This window comes from Lepisosteus oculatus, chromosome 9 (genome assembly GCF_040954835.1).
Source record: "Lepisosteus oculatus isolate fLepOcu1 chromosome 9, fLepOcu1.hap2, whole genome shotgun sequence".
Classification (NCBI taxonomy): Eukaryota; Metazoa; Chordata; class Actinopteri; order Semionotiformes; family Lepisosteidae; genus Lepisosteus; species Lepisosteus oculatus.
This window is the reverse complement of record NC_090704.1, coordinates 13,326,043-13,346,279: the sequence shown is the minus strand read 5'-3', so window position 1 is coordinate 13,346,279 and position 20,237 is coordinate 13,326,043. Positions and strand designations below refer to the sequence as shown.

The 20,237-nt window shown below is 33.9% G+C and overlaps 1 protein-coding gene across 4 annotated transcripts in view; it reads right to left on the bottom strand.

The window, feature by feature from the left end:
- Window positions 1–3,355: 3,355 nt before the first annotated feature.
- The window catches only part of nos1apa (nitric oxide synthase 1 (neuronal) adaptor protein a), a 111,058-nt gene continuing 94,176 nt past the window's right edge, over window positions 3,356–20,237 (bottom strand). For all 4 annotated transcript variants that reach the window (XM_015355616.2, XM_015355618.2, XM_015355619.2 and 1 more), the window contains 3 exons: window positions 19,835–19,984; window positions 9,109–9,442; window positions 3,356–7,708 (listed from right to left, as the gene is read on the bottom strand). In XM_015355616.2, coding sequence (XP_015211102.2) covers window positions 7,129–7,708; window positions 9,109–9,442; window positions 19,835–19,984 — 1,064 coding nt within the window. In that variant the 3' untranslated portion in view covers window positions 3,356–7,128. The remainder of the gene's footprint in view (window positions 7,709–9,108; window positions 9,443–19,834; window positions 19,985–20,237) is intronic.

The following is a 20,237-nucleotide window of genomic DNA, read 5'->3' as shown; positions in this document are numbered from 1 at the left end:
CGATGATTTCAGGGTAGGCCTCTTAAGGACATAATACTGTAATACTTCGTAAACAAAGTGCTCATCAGTACTTGGCTGCACCTCATTAAAATCCGAGGTACTGATGACTACCTTGCAGAACTCCTGTCTTGCAATGAAAGAAGCAGATATTACATGGCATAATGTCTGGAGGATGATAATTATTAATTAATTGCTATTTTTGGGAAAAAAGAATGAATCTTAATAACATAACTTATTTTTATACAAAGCTCTTATATGTGCCTCAAATGAATGGTAATGAAATGCCTCCAAGGTATAAAACAAAACATTGTTATTAGTATAAGTATAAGGCAGTGCAACATTCTGATCTTTGCCCGGTTTTATTTTGGATCTTGGAAGTATTTCAACAAGAAATAGCTTAAGGAGAAAAAAAATGTTTTACAGCTGTATTTGCAACCATTCTTTATGTGTGCTACTTTTTCATGCAATAAAGAAATGGCTAAAAGCAGACTTGGAAGGCCCATCTGCTGTGCTGCCAAAATGTAGTACATTTTAGGGAGAAAAGCTTTGTTAAGCATGCATCAGGCACTCAGGACGATTGCTGAAAGGTGACACTTCATTGAGTCATAATTAATTACTTATGATTTCTTTCCTTTAAATTTTTGGAGTGCATGAGAAATTAAAAGAATCGAGTTCTAATGCATGATAAGAAGACATTTTAAAGCTCAAAAGTAGCCTACTCTGTTATGGAGCCTGGACTTTTAGTTTAAGTAAATTCTTGAGATTCCCCTGAAAAGGCTTTCTGCTTCTCAGTGACTGCTGGGGAATGCAGATAGTTTTTACAGCATACAGTACCCTAATCCAGGCTGTGCTATTTGCCTGTTGCAGCCATGGATCCCTGGGTACAAAACTGCAATTGAGACAATCAGGGCATCCTTAGGCCCTGTCACTATGGTGATGCTAGCACTGCATGAGAGGATAATTTAATTGGGAGTGGTCTCTAGTTAACACTTAGCTTATGCTGGTTCCATTTCACAGTCTCAGTGCAGAAAAACTAATTGCCCTAACAACATGTCTTGGAAGGCTTGTTAGTGTCTGCAAGTCCCTTAACTCAGTGTGGGGGTAAGGCTCAATAACATCTGATTTGAGCATTTCAAATTGAAGGGAAATTGTCAATTCTAAATAGTCATAAGAAATCTGCATCTTATTGGCACATACATGATAACAGTCAAATACATCAATTCTTCTGGCCACAGGGGGACTTTGGCTTCTCTATTTTATTTCTAACCAGACTTGTGTGTAGAATTTCCAGATCAAAGATGATACTCCTGCAAAATCACACAGTCCACAGACAAAGCTGAAGGCAGATTGATAGAAAACATTGTGCATTTGTCCCTGAATACTAAACATGCTGCATGGCACACTGCACTTAGAGACACAATTACCACCCAGCCCAAAATGAGGCTGTGAATTATTAATGAACCCTGCGACTACCTGAGAGCCGAGCAGCATATAGATGTACCTGGAGACAGTCCTGGCTGCCATCAGGCAAGGCTACCTCATTAAAGGAAAGAAGAACATGATTTTGCCATAGCCTCCTTATCTTAGTAACAATTCTTGAGTTTACAACTTATTCCATGCCATCATAGTTTACCCATCTATCAGAAAGTGGTTTATTCTAGTGGGAGTTCCAGAAAAAACTAAACACTACACAAAACTGAGAGCACCTCAAACTGCTCTTTCTGTGGAAGAGACCTCAGCTCAGATTGCCAGTCATCATAACGAAATCGTGAATATGAACTGTTAGCAATTTATTATGTCTTGCACTGGAAACAAATCTTCATCATTACAAAATCATTTGATATGAAATACAAATCATATCATATGAAATACAACCTATCTCTTGGAGACAATAATTTGTCCAGTTGGACAGGTGGATGGTCAGATAGAAATATTTGTCCTTTGATCAGTCTATTTGACAAACATGCAATTCTTCAGTTATATACCCATGAAGCTTAATTTTTTATATAATTAATAATTTATCAATGAAAAGCAGTCTGTGCATGAATAGCTGACTTTGAGTGTGAGTTTTATTACTTAGCTTCATATCTTTAAAACTTTTAAAAATTGTAGCTTTCATACAAATATAATCATTTTAAAAGCTCATTAATTTAGAATGAGGTTTTCTTTTTAATGCTTTATATAGAAATCCATTACATTTGGTTACACATTATAATGCCAAATTCCTTTATTCATTTCTAGATTAATCTCTGACGCATCAAAAGTTTAAATCTACTTGAAATTTTCAAAGCAGAAAATCAGAATGGTATATTAACTACTGATAGAGTTCTCTGAATAACACATTTTTACCAAGTAGCTTTGATTTAACTTGATCTCTGCTACTATACCTTTTCTTGTACATAATTCCCTTAGGTGTTTTAATATAGATATATTTTCCACACATTACTGCATATATACTACATGTTGCTTTTGGTTGAATATTTTTTAATAAAAAAGTTAAAGCTATCACTGACAAATCCTTTAAAAAGAAAGGAATACATTCTTATTCCACTGTGTGAACCAGCTACATCATTTTAATTTAAATGTTCATTTCATACATAATTTTTCAATGAAGATTTTCAGTATGGACTCACTACACCCAATGTTTTTGTGTTCCATGAAAAACCAGGTTTATTCCTTTAGCCCTCCTTCTTAAGATGTATTCAAACAACCCTATGATTAAAACATTCATGCCTACTGTAGATTTCCCTGCTTAGACCTGTGTTAATGAGACTTAACACCACAAACATTTAAAATTTAGCCATAGCTTGTCTATGTATAGAACTATAAAACAATTTCCACATATGCATATAATTATATAAATTGTACGTATTATCAGACAGTAACAGAATCAGTCAACGAAGACAAAAAGTTTAAGTAAATTGTAAAGTAAATGTACTGTACAAATAACCATTAATAACCTCTTTGGATGTAACCACATCTTGAATGACTACATTTGCAGCACAGGTGAAAAAATAAAAGGGTGACCAGCTGGTGGAAAAAAAATATCATTCTCTATCAGGCAGCAGCAGTTTTTAGGTTTTGTTTCATTTTTAATTTTAACCTTGGAATGATGTTCATACTACCCCACTAGTGTGATGGCTAGGCATTAAATGGGTACTTTCTGTGTGCAGTCTGTTTCTAACAAGGTAGGACTGGAGAGAATAAGCATATTAATAGTGAGGCATAACTTTCTTCCCCAGCTATTAACATCCCCATTAATCAAACAGCAATAAATATGAATATGAAACAGTTATTTTACACTTAAAATTTCATCAACAACATCTTATAAAGCAAACAATACAACACACAAAAGTTTATATCATTTTCATTATTTATGGGTTCTAGATTTTTTTACAGAAAAAATGTAAAATATTAACAAGGCCATGAATCATACATGATCTCCAGTGATAAATGGATTCTTGTTTACAAGCTAGATCTACAGAAAGCTAATGCAAATAAATAAATCAATCTGATTTACATATTAATAATTTTATCTTGTTTACAAATAGAAATGTCAGTAACCTTACAGAAAAGTATTTCGGTTTTACAAATGGAATGTAAGAGCACAATGTTTTAAAGAGAACATCAGATTTATTACTGAAGTCAAGCAGAATATCCCTTCATAAGTCCCATATGTGGATATTATGTATCTCTCAGCATCATTTGAAAAAGTCATACCTGAATTCTCATTCAGAAAAACAGAACAACTTCTGATGCAGAAGGTCATTTACTATCCTCACTATTGATACTTTTAGTTTTTACAACCATTGAACTTGCGCAATATTTTCAAGAGACATGCAATTTAAGTAATGCTTACTAACCTGAGAAACAACAGTCCCCTTGGAAATTAGAGCCTTATTCTGCTTGAAAGACTAATTTGCTTCCTTTTACTTTCCCACTGTACTGTGTCTCTCAAACAGTTATTAAAAAATGAGTACAGTATGTCAATGAAATGGAATTCTGTAAGCTCTTTATACAGAATATCATGAAGCACTACCAGTTTTAACAGGCTCAATGAGTTAAAAAGTATTGACAGGTCAGCTCTTGGAAAAAGCTAGCATTTTTTATCATGCTGCTTGCAAACAGCATACAGTAGGATTACAAAACAACTGTGGAAAGAATTACAGACAAGCCTATGCAATACAAAACAATTAGAAAAAGAGATCAATATGCATAAAATAGGATTTATGAGGTTTAGTTTTTAAGCAACTAAAAATCATTGCAAACTAAAGGAATGTTAAGCTGAAAAAGATCTGTGTAATATTGACTACCATAGTTTTCACGGGAAAACAGAAAATGGGAAAAGTCTTAAAACTGAAAGGAAATCAGCCTGTAAACTAAACATATCTATATCTTACTTTTTTAAACTATTTTTACATCAAGAACTGCAAAGGTTTCTTGCCATCATCATATTTTTACAATTTAATATTACCCTTATATTAAAAAAGTTATCTATTTTAATGTCTTAGGAAATGTTCATATTTATTTTTAAATCTTAATGCTACTTTCAACCTTTCACCTTAATTCAGTTACTTTTAATGTCCCTTCTTCTGACATGTTGCCAGAAATATTTTGTACATTGTACAGTAGCTTTGAATTTTTTTTAAATACACAGTTGCAGATTATCTTTAACATCAACATTGTGTTATCAAAAGTTACTAAGTAGACAAAATCCCATTATGAGTAATGTTTTTATTAACAGCAGCTATTAAATAAAACTAAGTTAATATATTTATTAAATCCAAATAATTATTCCAACTAATGTACTGTAATTGTACAATGACTCAATTATGTTAGGCGATTCCTACCTGCAAAAGCATTTTGTCCATAGCAGCATGAATAGTGTATTGTATGAAATGAAACATTCGTCAGTGCTTTATAACTCAAAAGCCTGTGGTAGCGCTCTCTCAATTCCTTTTACATGTCCTTCATTTTGTTGCGAATTCAGAATTCAAACAATCCAATACTTCTGTTCTGTTTTTTATACAGTGATATTATAATTCTAAAGATAAAAACAATCTTGTGAATCACTCTTCTTACATAAGGAACAATCCTCTTAAACACTGGCATTTTCAGTAGCCATTTTGAAATTTGTTTACAAACTTGCAATTTGTTTTTTTTACAATGAGATTTTTCTACCTAACACTTCTAAAACCTAATATCCTCAACTGCACTCTGAAAAATGTCAATGCCAAAGTTAATAAAAATCAATTTTAGTGGTTTAGTGTAATGGTAACTTTTTCCAATCTAACGGTAAAAATACAAAACAATTTCATATTAAAATACACAAAACAGTGTTTCTGACATCTATAAAATCATCAATGCTTACATCAATGGGTTATGCTTACATTTCAGATATAATTGTAAAGTTCTTCGATAAGTATGAAATCACTTTTTTTCCCCGAGTAATTGTTTTACTCCTGTGAAGCCCTTCATGTCTTTTAGATGACACGTTGTGACTTAATGTATGTGCTATAAGCCTGATCATGTATAGTAATCAGACCAAAAGTTTTATTTTTATTTATTGTCTTAAATTCTCTTACAGCTGTCTTTTTCCCAGATTAGGTAAAAATAAATCCCCAAATAATCTTCGAAGTCCATGGAAAAGACTTACACAAACGCACACTGAAACAGCCATGGAAAGTCTCACAACTCAACACTAGAAATGGTAGCCACTGACAAAAATAAACCTTAGTTGTATCTAGATAGAACCTGCAATTGTATAACTTCATTCTTAACATTCCCAAAATGGATTCTGTGCAGAATTGTGATTGAGCACTGATGACATTCATGCTACTAAACTAGATGAAAGAACCCATTCTTCATTATTTTTATGGGATATTTTTTCATTCACTGTTTAATCTTTTGTGCTCTAATGTCCAGAAAAAATTAGGAACATAAAAAGAAAGGGAAGTCTATTAGTTCCTCTCTCACTCATTTCTGGTGGCTGAAAATACTGTATTTGTTTATACAGTTGCTCATAAAATACCCCATTATTCCAGTAGTAAAACTGTCAGTCATCTGTTATTTTTTATGAAAAAGCTCCAAACCCTTTTCTTAAATATTGATGGATCTAAGAAGATTGGAGTTTACAGCCAATCATTCTACCACAGCTAGAGAAATGATTAAGTAGGGTATATTTTTTTACTTATATCTTGTAAAAACTTTTTTTCTCTCTCATACAGCAATAAATAAGTGATGGCTTGTATATTTTGTATGAAAACAAAAAGCAGCAACCTAACATTGTAGCACTTTCCTGGGCTAAACAAAGCACTTATTCTAACAATTCTGATACTCTTTAAAAGTCTTATCATACAAGTTTACAGTAGCAGTGGTGTGGTGGAATGCTTTTCTTATGTTCTCAATCCATTCACTTGCAATAAAAGCAATTAAAAAAGACCTTTCCTTACACAACAGGGATTAAGAACAGTTTTCCATGTAAACTCTGAGAAAGATCAATAAAAAATAAATTAATAAAGAATAGCTCTGACTGATTTACAGTCTGTGTCTGTTATTTTATTACAAAACAGCATTTAGAGATTTTTTCTTTGGTTGATATTTTTTGCCAGTTTGCCAGGATTTAGAACCTACCTTCTGTATAACAAATGTTCAATTATACCACAGTGTTTTATTCTACTCACTCCACACAATGCACTTCAGTTGAAATATCCTGGCAATTATTCAATATATTGTTAATGATATCTAAAAAACGTGATATTTTTTAAAATAATAAAAATCATTAAATATCATCCAGCACCAGTGGTTTCAAAAACAGGATGCATAAAATGGTGATTACATTACAAATGTGTCTGAAGTAAGTAGTAAGCCATTTAAATCTGTTAATAAAAATAGACTTTGGTCTTTCCCCCTTCTATAAACTTTTGCACTGTTTCTGACGATTTTTATGTAATCTCAGTAAAATGTTATTAAAACAAAGAATTAGTGATTATACCTATAATTTGTGAAAAAAAATATCAGTAGGATTTATGTATCCTGCCAAGGATGTGGCAGACTCACAAAGACACGATATCAACTGATCGTTCGAAAACCACAGTCTACATTACAATATTGTACTAAATCAGAGTGTTACTCAAATGACAGCAGGTCTGGATGATGCTCATCATCAACACAGGATGGCCTCTGTCTGGACATGCCTGCATCTACAGATCCATTCTCCAGGAATCCATCTTCGCTGATGCTGATCGGCTGACCTGTTTTCCCTAGACAGGGAGTGGAAACCATTCCGCTTTCAGGCCCACCTGGCTTTTGTTTCCTGCCTTGGGGAATCTCATCTTTGTGGATGAGGTCAGGTACTGAGAGGAGATGAGGTGCATCTTCTTGGTTCTCCTCACCCAATCCAGAGCTAGTACCTTGCACGCCCTCCTTGGAATTTTCACCTTCCTTGCTTTCTGGACCACATGAGATGGGCAAACCAGTTTCACCCCCCAGCTCTTCCTCTTCCAACTTTTCTAAGGACTTTTCTTTCTTGATAAGTGGGGTTTTATCAGGCGAGGACGTGTAAGAGGTCTCAGAAACCTCGGCAGTTGTCACTACTGGATCAGAAGAGATCATCATATCTTGAGTTGTCTTCAGTGCCCGGGGCATGCGTTTCTTACCTGTTGCAGGTGGTGGGTCCAGTCTAGGGATCCAGTCAATTGAGGTGCGACTGGAAAAAAATCAGAAGTTTATGTATATCAAACATGGGAAAACCTGCTCAGTAATATCAGGTAAAATTTAAAAAAAAACAATCTTAAAATAGATATATGAATTTTAAACATACAATTAAAACAAACTAAAGAAATCAGAAGTGATGTTCTTATTTAACATAAGAATAATGCTACTCATTTGGATTTATATTTACAAAAACCTAATCAAAATAGGTAACAATTTATCTGAGCTATGCCAGAATTGTACTTTAGTTATCATACAGTAAGTAGTTTGAAAGCTGTTTGTTAATTTTGCTTTTTTCTCCAATTTAAAATAATTATTTTCTTTAAAGAATTAAAGGTTAACAATATATAGATTTTTAGCAATAACAGGAAGCACGGTAATCTCAGCACCTATTAGTACATTCTCCTCCAATATGCTATACTTGATTCTCATTACTCTTTGGAGAGGCAAACTACTTAACATCCAATTTTATTTATGAGCCAATAATAAAATACTTCTTTCAACCAAATTCAAATTATTGCAATGTGGCGAAACCTGTATAGCAGAAAACACGCTAATGGTTATATAGCTCTTTTAAAAACATTTTAAGAATTATTTTTTCTTTGAGAAATATTAGCTGCTATGATATCAAAACTAGAAAACAAGAAGAGGACCTGAATCCAATTACGCTGTTTAAAACCGGTTAGTTAGAAAACCTACAGTATTCACCCCCTCCAATACCCTTTAATAAAGTACCATTTAAATTAAGATATGTACAGTAAGTACTGGTGACAAAATGAAATATAAGGAAATACTCAGATTCTTCAGTCCTCTTTGAGGCAGTAGTAAAAGCCCTGGCAAGCATTATGATTAAGTGAGCAGAACTGCACTACAAATGTAGGGACAACTTTCTTTATCTTTAAAAGTCAATGCTGGTGAATGTGTTCTTAAATCTATCAAGCTTCCTGTGCCTATCAAAACAGTGACTTGTTTCAAGGATTCAACATAATGTTCATCCTGTTATTACCTTTATGTCAATGCCTGCCTAAGGGGTTGTAAAGTTGCAAAGTCATTAACAACCCATTAAAATGTATATGTCAAGGACATTATGTTGGGGAAAAAAAGAGGCTGTGTTGACAGGTCCTATTAGCTCTTACATAGCAATAATTTAATGAATCAATAATAAATTAGTTTAATGTGTGTGTTATGGGTTTATAGTTGGGATTTTTAATTTTAATTAATGTAAAATACAGCCATACAACAGATATGAAATATATTCCCTCTGTTAAGTCTAAATACTGTACTTTGAATGTAACTACAGGGTGAAAGTTTGATTAGTCACTACTGTAAAAGTGGATCCTGAAGGACTATGTGCTGCTTAGACTGATATTACAATAACACGAAGCTTCACTTTACCTGTGTCCCGAAATCCCTTGAACACTGCTCTCAGTGGAGGACAAGACAGCGCCCACATTCTTATTCACCTCAGTTACTCCAATGTCTCCCAGGCTGGTTTGCTCTTTTCTGCGCAGGAGGTCATTGACCTTTGCTCCCATGGCTTTCCCCAGATTAAAGGCGTTTTTTAAATGCTGACTGCTGCCAGTCTTTGGGCCACTGCCAAAGACTTCCGCAGGAGTGGCTGGACTGGAGGAACTGGCTACAGAGCGTTTATTCACGGTCGAGGCAAACTTGGCATTCTGAAGCTTTGGTGTGTGAGCAGCATTGGAATTCTCAAACATGCTTTGGTCAACTGCAAAGCACAAAAAACAGCAATCAAACATTTGAGAATTATCTGCAGTTACATCACTAACAAAAGAAAACAAGTAAAATCTGAACCCAGGCAGTTCTAGCTAAAGAGTATTTAGAAGATGGATGGAAAGAAAATGGTTAAGGTGTAATGATGTGGTTGTGTGTTGTCATCACAACCATAAAAAACATTAACATCTTGTTTTCCAATAACAAGAAAAGAGTGTTTTACACTTTGTAAAATGAGCTTTGTTGTTTAATGTCACAGGTAGACTCAAGTAACAACTTGATCAATTTAAACATAAAGAAACCAAACATTTAACCAAAATACACAGACATAACAGATAGGCAGCACTTAACACAGATTACATATTGGTGAGACAGTAACTAAAATAATAAATCAACATGCAACGACCATAACAGTACACAGGCATTCTAGACAATGTAAAACTGAATCTTGCCAAAAAAAAATCTGAGGTGCTGTATCATTAAAGAATTCTTACCTCATGTAGACAATTGTTACTCGGGAAGCATTTGTATAAAACAAAAGCAAAACATTTTTTGAAAAGAGATATTGTGAAAATCTTTAAAGTCATAACTACTTCTTTATTATATAACTGATTTAAAACATATAGTAGAACTTAATTCCACACTGAAAAGTAAAAAGTAGAACAAATAAATTTAGCTCTGGTTCTCTTCTGATGTGTGGGTCATATTTTCTTCTTGTTTTCCTACTTTTACTTTTCAACAAACCTCCATTTACTTTGGAGCGTGCTCGTTTACACATTTCAACTCTAATTTCTTAGTTAAAACCATTATGGAATCATTCTCCGAATATAAAACAGAAGTGATGCCTCTGTTTTTGTTAAACTTATTACAGTGTAGGTGTTGCTCTGATTTTACAGATCATCTGAAGACCCAGAATTAGTACTTTTTAAGAATTCAGGATTTAAAAAAAAAAGGTTAACATCCATTGGGATATCTAATTTTTTAGTCTTGCTTTCCTTTTGTGATGAAAATTAATCATACAAATATTAAACCAGACATAGACACTTGAATGTCAGTTCAATACCTAATTAAAATGAAAACCAAAGGAGTAAGAAGTGACAGACTGTCACTTCAAAAAAGCACATTACTGGCTAATAAGGAGGACCGTTTCATGGTTTCATCAAAAAGAGATTAAGCCAGAGAAACATTTTCATTATATTGTCAAGACATTTTACGGAAACAAGATATGTAAAAATTCCTAATTGTGTAAATATGAAGAACTTGAAAATGCCAGCATCTACATTAATGTACACATTTAAAGTATTATATTCAGATATAATACTGTGCTAGCTAAAGTAAATATTTAATTCCATATTGTACATGGTGTCAATGATTAGCATTTAAATTTAAAACCTGGAGATGACTTAAGTAATGTAATAAGCATCTAAGCTCATAATCTCTTGGTTTCAAATAATTAATAAGGATTTTTTGACAGCTAGAGTCAGGAACTGAGAGTAATAGGGACTGAATTTCTAAACTGTACATTTATTGATTAGGACTGTTTCATTGCTTGATTATAACCTTACCTTAAGCAAAAAAGTTGATAAACCAGATATATTTTGTTTCTTTAATACAGCCCTTTTATATATGCCAAAGGTATTAACTAAATAAGTCTATTCAAGGAGTAAAGCTATTGCTTATATCAAAGCTGCAATGCTAGTCACAATCACAGTTTACCATTCAGTATTAAGTTCCTATATCAACCTACACCCTCTATACAGGAAAAATCTCAGGCATTTGTCTAGGTTTTATTAGTTATTATGAAGGAACAGGCTTCAGAGCACATGGTATTCTGTGAATATTTTTAATCAGTTGCAGGAAAAGACATTTAGTGCCCTCAATAAAAAAAAAACAAAACTTAGATTTGTTTGAACTATGTAGTTTGAAACCAAATCTTTGGCCTTCCAATTGGAAAGCACATAACACATACAAAAATATCTTCCAGCACAGAATCCTCATTTTCAACGTATACAAATAACGAGAGACACATTATTGTTTTAGTAAGAACAATTTCATTAAGTCATTTTCAAAGTCATTAAAACTTCATTCTGTTTTTAAACTGTCTATAGCCCCCTTCAAATTCCGATCTCTGAAGTATTACATTTGTAGGAATTATTATGCCAGTGGTATCATAAAAAGCTTTTTTTTGGAATAAAAAAATGTGACCATAGCAGGAGTACGGATAGCCATTCAAAAATCATATTTATGATTTACCTTAAAATTATTTTATCGACACAATGATACAGCAAAATATCTGTTGATCAATGGGGTAACTGTGGGTAGACAAAATTAAGGGCTGAATTACAACAAAATGTTAAAATACTTCTCTATTGAAATCTACAAACCAAACTCTAGATGTCAAATTTTGGTGTTCGATAAATGACTCATCTTGTTAAGCTTTAGAGCGCTTTGTACAACTTGTGGGCAAAATTAACTTTAGATCCTCTGAGTAAGCTTTTATAATATCTCTAGAAACAGAGGCCCATTTAGGCAATGCAGACAAAACCGCATCATCCCAGATACCTTGGTAAGTGCTTGTCACTTCGTTACCATTCATTTCCAACTAAAAGAAGAAAGATCCTTCCGCAACAAGAGGAAACACTGTACAGAGCACCACTACTGACAAAGACAGAAACCATGGCAATACATAATGACCTATAGAAAGTACTGTATAAATGATCACATGCTATGAACTGTCAGTTTCCGGTAGTCATCAAAACACAGACCAATTTTATTCATTAGGACACATTAAGAACAAAAATGGCTCTCTTTCTGGATGCTTGCACTTGTAGCCAGTTTACTGTGGACACAAAACAGAATGCCCCCCCTTTACAGAGTTGTATACCTTCTATTTGCAATTATTAACAGACCCAAAACAGAAACCAAATTCAAACTTGTTATTCCAGTCTAGGGGTACTAAAAGTAAAAAAGAAAATGACGGGGGAAAAAAGTAGAACAAGAAAAGATTTATTCAGCAAAAGCAAGGTTAGTGACAAGGTACAGAGTAAGTGCACTTACGCTCCCATAAGTGTTTTAGACAGAGAAATCTCACAATATGACTGACAAAAGCTTCCTTTCTGCACTCTTTTTAAGAAATGTCAGTTGAGAAATTAAAAAGAATATATCAGCAAGATGATAAAGTCTTCAAAGTAAATGCTACATAAATGTTAACTCAAGACACAGCAATTTATCTTTGAACAGCAGGAGCCTTGTTAATCGGAAATCTTGCAAAATTTCTATTCAAACATTATCCATGGTCCAGTGCATCTTTTTGGCATTAATTATAAAACCAGGAATTTAAACTCATTATTTAATGTCTTTTAAAAACCTGGCTTCACATTTTTAGCAAAAAGAAACATCCAATATCCGGATATAGTAGCTATAACTTAAAGCACAGTTTGTTAAATCATCTCCTAAATGAGCTAAAGATAGAAAGGTTTGCTTTTGTACTATTGCTCCTGTTGATTCTCAGATCCAGCCAGACAGAAACCACCATTCTTCTAGTTCTGTGATAGCACAAGTAGAACAAGCACATGTTAAAAGAGAAAAAGAACAGTTACTGTGGATTTCAAAAGAAAGATCGTTCATTCACGATTTAGGAAGAGCAAGAGACTGAGGCAGTGAAATTTAGATTTTCTTTTAAAGAAAAATCTTCTTTTCATTGTAAAGTGTCAGAAACAGACATCTGTTTGATGAGCTACTACAAGGGATATGGATATTCAAATATGATGTCTATTGCAAACCATATTACAACTTCAAAACACACCAGCCCTGTTTTGCTTTCAAGTTGGGTGAGCCCACTTGAAGTGAATACAAAACCTGTTCAGCTTTGAGTTCTATAGAATAACTTTTATGTGTGCTTATTCTATTATTTTAAAAACAATTATAAAAAGGCATTAAGGATATGTCATAAACATAAGTCTGTAGCACACTGTTGGAGAAACTGTGATAGCCCTCACAGTCTTTAATTATGTATAAAGTTCAATGAAAGTCCTACTATCCCGATTCATTAAATGAGGTGCAAGGTTAAACATAAATTAAATATAAAGAGAGACAGTCTGAATAAATGTTTAATGACTTGGTCTGTTGGGGTCACCACCAACAGCCAATTAAACATACTAAGAGTCTGCCTTCTTAGTCAATAGAATCCCATGAGGAAGGTATTGGTTTCTGAACACTGGAGTTCCAAGAATGGACAATAATTAAGATTTAAGATGGAATTAGTTGTTGGTGGGGAAAAACACCTTTTTACAGTATTTTTGGTAGGGGAGAAGAAAATCAAAAGGTTTTTATGCAAAAATGACAGTAACAACAGTAATGTAGCCTTTGTTCATATTGCATGTTTCCCTTGCATCAGTGAGACAATACAGATTTCGACCAGAGTTTTAGCATGTATAAAAGTATATTAAAAGGATTTAAAACTTTTTATCCTGTACTTCTGTTACATTTTTAATGCTTCACAATAAATTTTTAAAATCTTTCATTTGTGCAGAACCATTAATAAAAAAAGACAAGTTTTACCGTTATTGCAAATCATTACTCAATTCTAAGCTTTACAGCCAATTTTACCAAACAATAGAATTAAAATTAAATGGCTTTGGGTAAATCAATGGCTGTAATAAGATTGTTATTAGTATTATCCTTACACCTTTAATTAAGCACTTCTTTGGGACAGTTTTAAATAACTGGGACTGTGAGACAAAGGTCCAAGGTGGAAATTTGGACAAAATATGTTGAACACCCAAAGGACTAGGTCACCAACTATGTCAATGATTTAGGTTAAGTTATTCAGATATTAACTAGGAAGAGCAATACTCCTAATACAGATCCTTATTTCACTATTGTCACTCCAATCTGTACCATGTTCTCTATTGTATCAACTAGTTCTCAAACCAACCAAACCAAATGCAGTATATACATTATCTTGAGTGTATACCAAGAGCAGTTTAAGAATGAATCTTTTGCGAGAAATACCAAAAGCCTTCTGAAAATAAAATTTAACAAACTCTGCCTTCTGTGAATCTATTAATGCTGTAGCTTGTTTGAAGAACTGTAACAAGTAGGCTCCACCTTTTCTAAAGCCATGGGGACTAATTCATACTATACTATTTTCATACAGATGTATGGCAGTCTTCAGAACTGTTTCCTTAACCTTACATGCAACATGTACATGCCTTTTTAGGCAACAGAGTTATGGGCAACAAATATATCATGAAATAAAGGTTTCAGTATAAGAAATCAAAATTGACTGATGCAGGTGGGATCATTCTGCTTCTATAACTTCTCACTACTAATGCAATCCAATCAATATTTCATCCAACAATTCACCACAGACCTTATGACGATTGTTGCACTTTCTTGACTAAGCAGGTACAGATTATTTCCATTCCAGTGAATATACTCTTCTTAAAATGGATTGAAACTATGTATTATCCCTCCCAACCTCATTGCAGATCATAATACATAAAATACAGAAGGAGAAGAATGTAAGTGTGGCAAAAATGTAAAGTGCTCCATTGAGTTCATTTTGAGTGCAGATGAATTAACCACGTATTCCTGACATTCAAGATATATTCATATTTCCCTTCGTCAGCATAACGTCTTGAACAGCCAGTTATTTTGCTTATTATCTAAGGTGCATTCATTGTTCACTGGGGCTGGAAGGATCTGTGTTAAATCATAAGGTGATCTAAAACATTTGATAAAAGGAAAAACAATGACAAAGGCAGATGAATAAAAAAATATATAATGTGTATCTTATTACAAAGCTTATCTCCTGTATAAGAATCAGAAAAAAACAAAATCAATAGCATGATTAATGTATTTTTGGATCCCAATAGATATTGTTTATGTATACCTTTACCAAAACACCTCCCTAACTCTTAAGTCAATAAGAAGACATGTAAACTGATGATTTTGTGAATTCTGTTTTTACTAGGACATTTTTAATAGTCTTTAAAATGATTTTAGGTGCCTTAAGACACTGGCTAATTATTATTGTGCACAATGATAAGATAAGAAGAATAGTGAAAAATCAAGTCAAAAACCTAAAGATTATGAGATTTTACAAAGAAAATAAATTACTTTCCAAATCGATAAATTCCCCAAAGCCCCCTTTTTTTGTTGCAGTGTATTTATTTTCAAGAGCTGATCTCTGAACATGGGGTGGACCTACACAAACTCTTATCAGAGCAGCTTTATTCTTATCTTGAAACACTGGAAGCTGTGCAATATTGGGACTTGTATTTTTTTAAAGATTTCAATTATGATTGAACAAAATGCCTGAAACTATGACAACGGTTTGAAAGTCTTGTTGCAATGATACGTTGCTCACTTGTGTCAAAGTTTTTTTGTTAACATCTTGAGACTTCATCTGAAAAGTCACAGTGGATTATCCACATCATAAAACAGAAATAACTCGGGAATAGGGTCTGTTCTGGCTGGAGTTAATGCATTAAAAGTATATCCAGAACTTTTACTACATCCATCCTTTTTAGATGCAGATTTTGAGCTACTAGAAGATACAGTATGATACAGTATATCCAGCATAATAAGAATAATAACCAATACCTTTAATAGTTAAATGCCCATCTAATTACATAATCCTTACCTCTATCACAGTTAATGTAATTTGCATGACATTAGCATTAGTCTTGGTAAAATGTCACTCACTGTTGTGAACAAGGAGAACAAAAGGTGTTTAATCTTTATCGGACTTCTGAAATAAAAAGCAGCCTCTCAGATTTCATTTCCCTGTCGCTCCCAATGGTTTCCTTAATCAGAAATATGTATGTTATACTTCTACATAAAATTCAGTAAATATTTTGTATGCCTTCATAGTATACCTCAAAGGAAACAGCTCAACCTGGGAATATGGGATTTAACTTTTTTTTCCACTTCGTGAAGGCTGTGATGTTTTCTGACTAGAGGCATTTTAAGAACAGACGGGGACATATACAACAAAAAGACACTTAATGAAGATCAGCTACTTTAAAAACATTACCCACACTCTTGTATTTTAAATAAGTAGCACAAAGACACAAGGAATATACTAACATGTGCTTACAAAGCCTTGTTTAAGTATTGGGTGGCTACTACATCCATGTTATTAAGACAACAAAGACCACAGTGATTTGCTTAACACAATATTCCAGTTGATTGTAGAACATGTCATTCTATGTTTCATGTCATCATGGAAATGATGTACTGAACACAAAATACTTAATTGGTAAATGTTTTACTTGAAGAACTCACATTTATAGTAAGTAGCTGCAAATGCATTGAACATCCTTATTTCTTTAGAGACACATCCTTGGTGTCGTTATTGTATATACAGTACATGACTTTAAGTGCATTTGATCTATATACGGTAGAAGTCTTTTGTTTTATTATTTGTCTGTTTATGGCAGTCTTCCATTTAAAGAATTTAACTTGGTCTTTCTATAACTGTAGCAACACAGGGCACAAATTAGGACTATATTCTGGGCAGGACCAATTCAAGGCATGCGCACACAGATATACAGTATAAATATAATTTAGAAACCCCAGTTAACAAAGCCATCATTTCTTTGGGAGGTTGTAGGAAACTAGAGCACTGAATACTCAGGTAAACATGGCAAGAACATAAAAGTACAAACTCCACAAGGCAGCCCAGTCTAGACACAAACCCAGGACCTCCAAGAGTTGTGAGGCAGAAAGCTATGTCAACACCGCACCTATGTAATGTGCCTCTCTCTTTTTCACACTGGAGTTATAAAGAGATGAACATTTCGGAAGATGGTTTAAATAAAAATGAAGTCTTTTTTCTTTACAGGACAAGGTTCCAGAAATTGCAATATTAGCTACCAGGCTCCTCTTTCTTTTTGAACATGTGTCCATTCTGCAGTGTGTGCCTATGGCATCCCATGAGGGCAGGTGGGATGAAGTGGGCAAGGTTACCTAGATACCAAATAGATACTCTAGGTGCAAAACAAAGGGCTTGGCTTCCTCAGTTTATGTCTTTTTTAATTGAGGCTTCACATAAATCCACCACACCACCCCTACATTAGTTTCTAAATGTAATACTTATAGACATCTCAAAGCACATTTTTGTCATTGAATTGAGATCATTATGAATACAAGATTAGAGTGTTTTTCATAAGAAACCAGCATTAATAAAGAACCATTTCCAACTCAAAGTTAACGGACTCCAAATGAAGGCTCCTTGTGGGAGCTGCGAACAAGTAAAAAGCTTGTCAAACATACAGAGTACAGAACTGTCATCAGCTTACATTGAAAACACATTTTTACAGGTTGTCTAAAGGCTGTGATTACAGCGAGGCAACATGGAGAATTGCTGGTAATGTTAGGAGTAGAAGCAGAAGCATTTCCAAACAATTGATTTAGCAGTGATATTTTGTGCAATTTACATCTACAAACATCAGTAAGAAGCATACTAAAAAAAATTTAATAACAATGTCTTGTTAGGTCTTTCTCACTGCAGTTTAAGACAAAGCACTGGTAGCTCAGCACATATAGACTTTGACCTCAAATACTAACATGTGACCTTGCTTAAGATACGCACTCAAACGTTTTTCACAGTATTTCAAATAATGCAGTCCTTGGTAGTATTTTTGTACCTTAAAAACTGAAACCAAATAATACAGCCACTTAATCAATGCAACCACTTAATCTTGCTTACTTGTTTTCAAAATGTCAAAAATTATCTCTCTTCAGAAACCTCAATAAATTTAATTTATTGGAAAAGAAAAAGTACAAATGATATGGCATCAAGTGAAATTATTGATTACAATAAGAATTAATTAATTAAAGGTGGCCATATAATCATGTAATTCATTGTACTTTTTTTTTTAAATAAACACAGTGCAGTACCAGGGGTATTGATAAGTGGTTTTAACTTACATTAAATTATTTAACTTATTAATATAATAATATGTTCTTTGGACTTCGTAGCCTTAGTATCTCCTGACATTGGATACCCTTAAGAGATATCAATATCTGTATTACACAGAACATATCATTCTGTAGCCAAATGTAATGGCTAATGTTTCCTTAACCTGTAAGGAAATTAAAGATTTAGGTACTGTATTTGGCTTTACCGTAAACTTTAAAGGGTACTTCCCTGGCCAGATCTTCCACATTACCAGAACATGTTCAAAATAATATTAAAGATATAACTACTTTAAGAAAAGTCTTCTGCTGATATTAAGGACATTTCAGTAGAGCTGAAGTCTAAGACCAAATCATTTTTGGTCAAATGAACAGATGACGTACAAAATATACTTTTTATATAGATCTAGTTACATGGTGTGCAATATCTCCATTAGCTAGGAAATGAGATGTGCAACATCATTACCATGCACAAGTAAGCAGGAGCGACAGTGAAAAATATAGAAATACAGAAAATACAGAAATAGTCAAATAACTGCTTATGAACTAGAAAATTCTTGCAAATGTAGCTTATTTGATATTTTTGTTGTCTGGCATGCTACAAATGTACATAATAAAGTATTAATGTGTTTAAGACAAAAGTAACAGAATGCAATAAATGCTTTAAGAATGTGAGAACAGATCTTTCAGCATAGTTTGTGTAATGCTGCCTATAGATTTAAGAATTGGTTCCAGTGGTTGATGCATGTAGGATGACCTCTGTTTTAAAAAAGAACCTTTATCCTTAAAAAATAGAAAACCACCTTCAAAAGGATATGGCATAACAGGTGGCAAACATTTCCGTTTTCTCTCATTTTACAGCAATCTGTAAAAAGCAGCTGCTGGAGCATGACCCGTTCTTAGTTATTCTTGCAATTTCCTACTCTAGGTTTCTGATGTGTCTCTTCTAACTACGCTGAAGTGAGTGACAGGAGATCATCCTCCACCTAATAAAAAAAAAACAGATTCTCTAAATAATCTATTAAATAAATGCTGAGAATATACAGACAGAGGCAGAAAGAACAGCAAAGTGCAGGCGGTTTGTGGGGTGCAATTTCATTATTTTACACAAGTGATCCGATTGGCAAACTAGACTACTGCGAAAGCTGAAGAAAAAGAACACCCTAGATTCAGACCGCAATCTCGTCATCCAGGCTGTCTGGTGGTCCCTGCTTGTTCAATACATTGTAAAGCCGAAGTGAACTATCTTCTTGACCCCAGCTGTCCCGGTCATCACTCTCATCTGTATTAGACTCATATTCAGAGGCAATCCCAGATTCCCGGAACTTGAGAAGCTCTAGACTACCCAAGAATTTGTCCTGGACTGGCACTGGAGGTTGCTGTGACTTGTCCTGTTCTTCCTGTGGTGGTCCAGGGAGAAAGCGGAAACACTCAAGTTTTACCAGGCAATTTTCCCTACCTAGGGGGCTGCCCAAGGGCAGGGAGAGCTGGGTCCCATCACTGAGCTGCGGCAGGGTCACATCCTCTGGCTTTGGTGTGGTCGGATCACACAGCACTGGCGGCACGTTTGCTCGGAATGTGATCTCCAGCAAGCTGTCCTGAGAGCCCACTGTTGAGGGAAACCCAGACGGAGACAAAGAGGCCCTCTTACTGTACATTCAAGAATAAATTGCCCTGGGAAAAAAAAGCTATTTTACATAACAACTGTAATTCAGACTATGCACTGGTTATATTAACATCATAAAAAAAACAATGTACTGTTATTTTAATTATCAAAATGTATATGCCTGGACAGGATTCAGTTCATTTGTCATTACAGCACAATGTACATTTACAACCAATAAAATGAAAAAACAAAAACA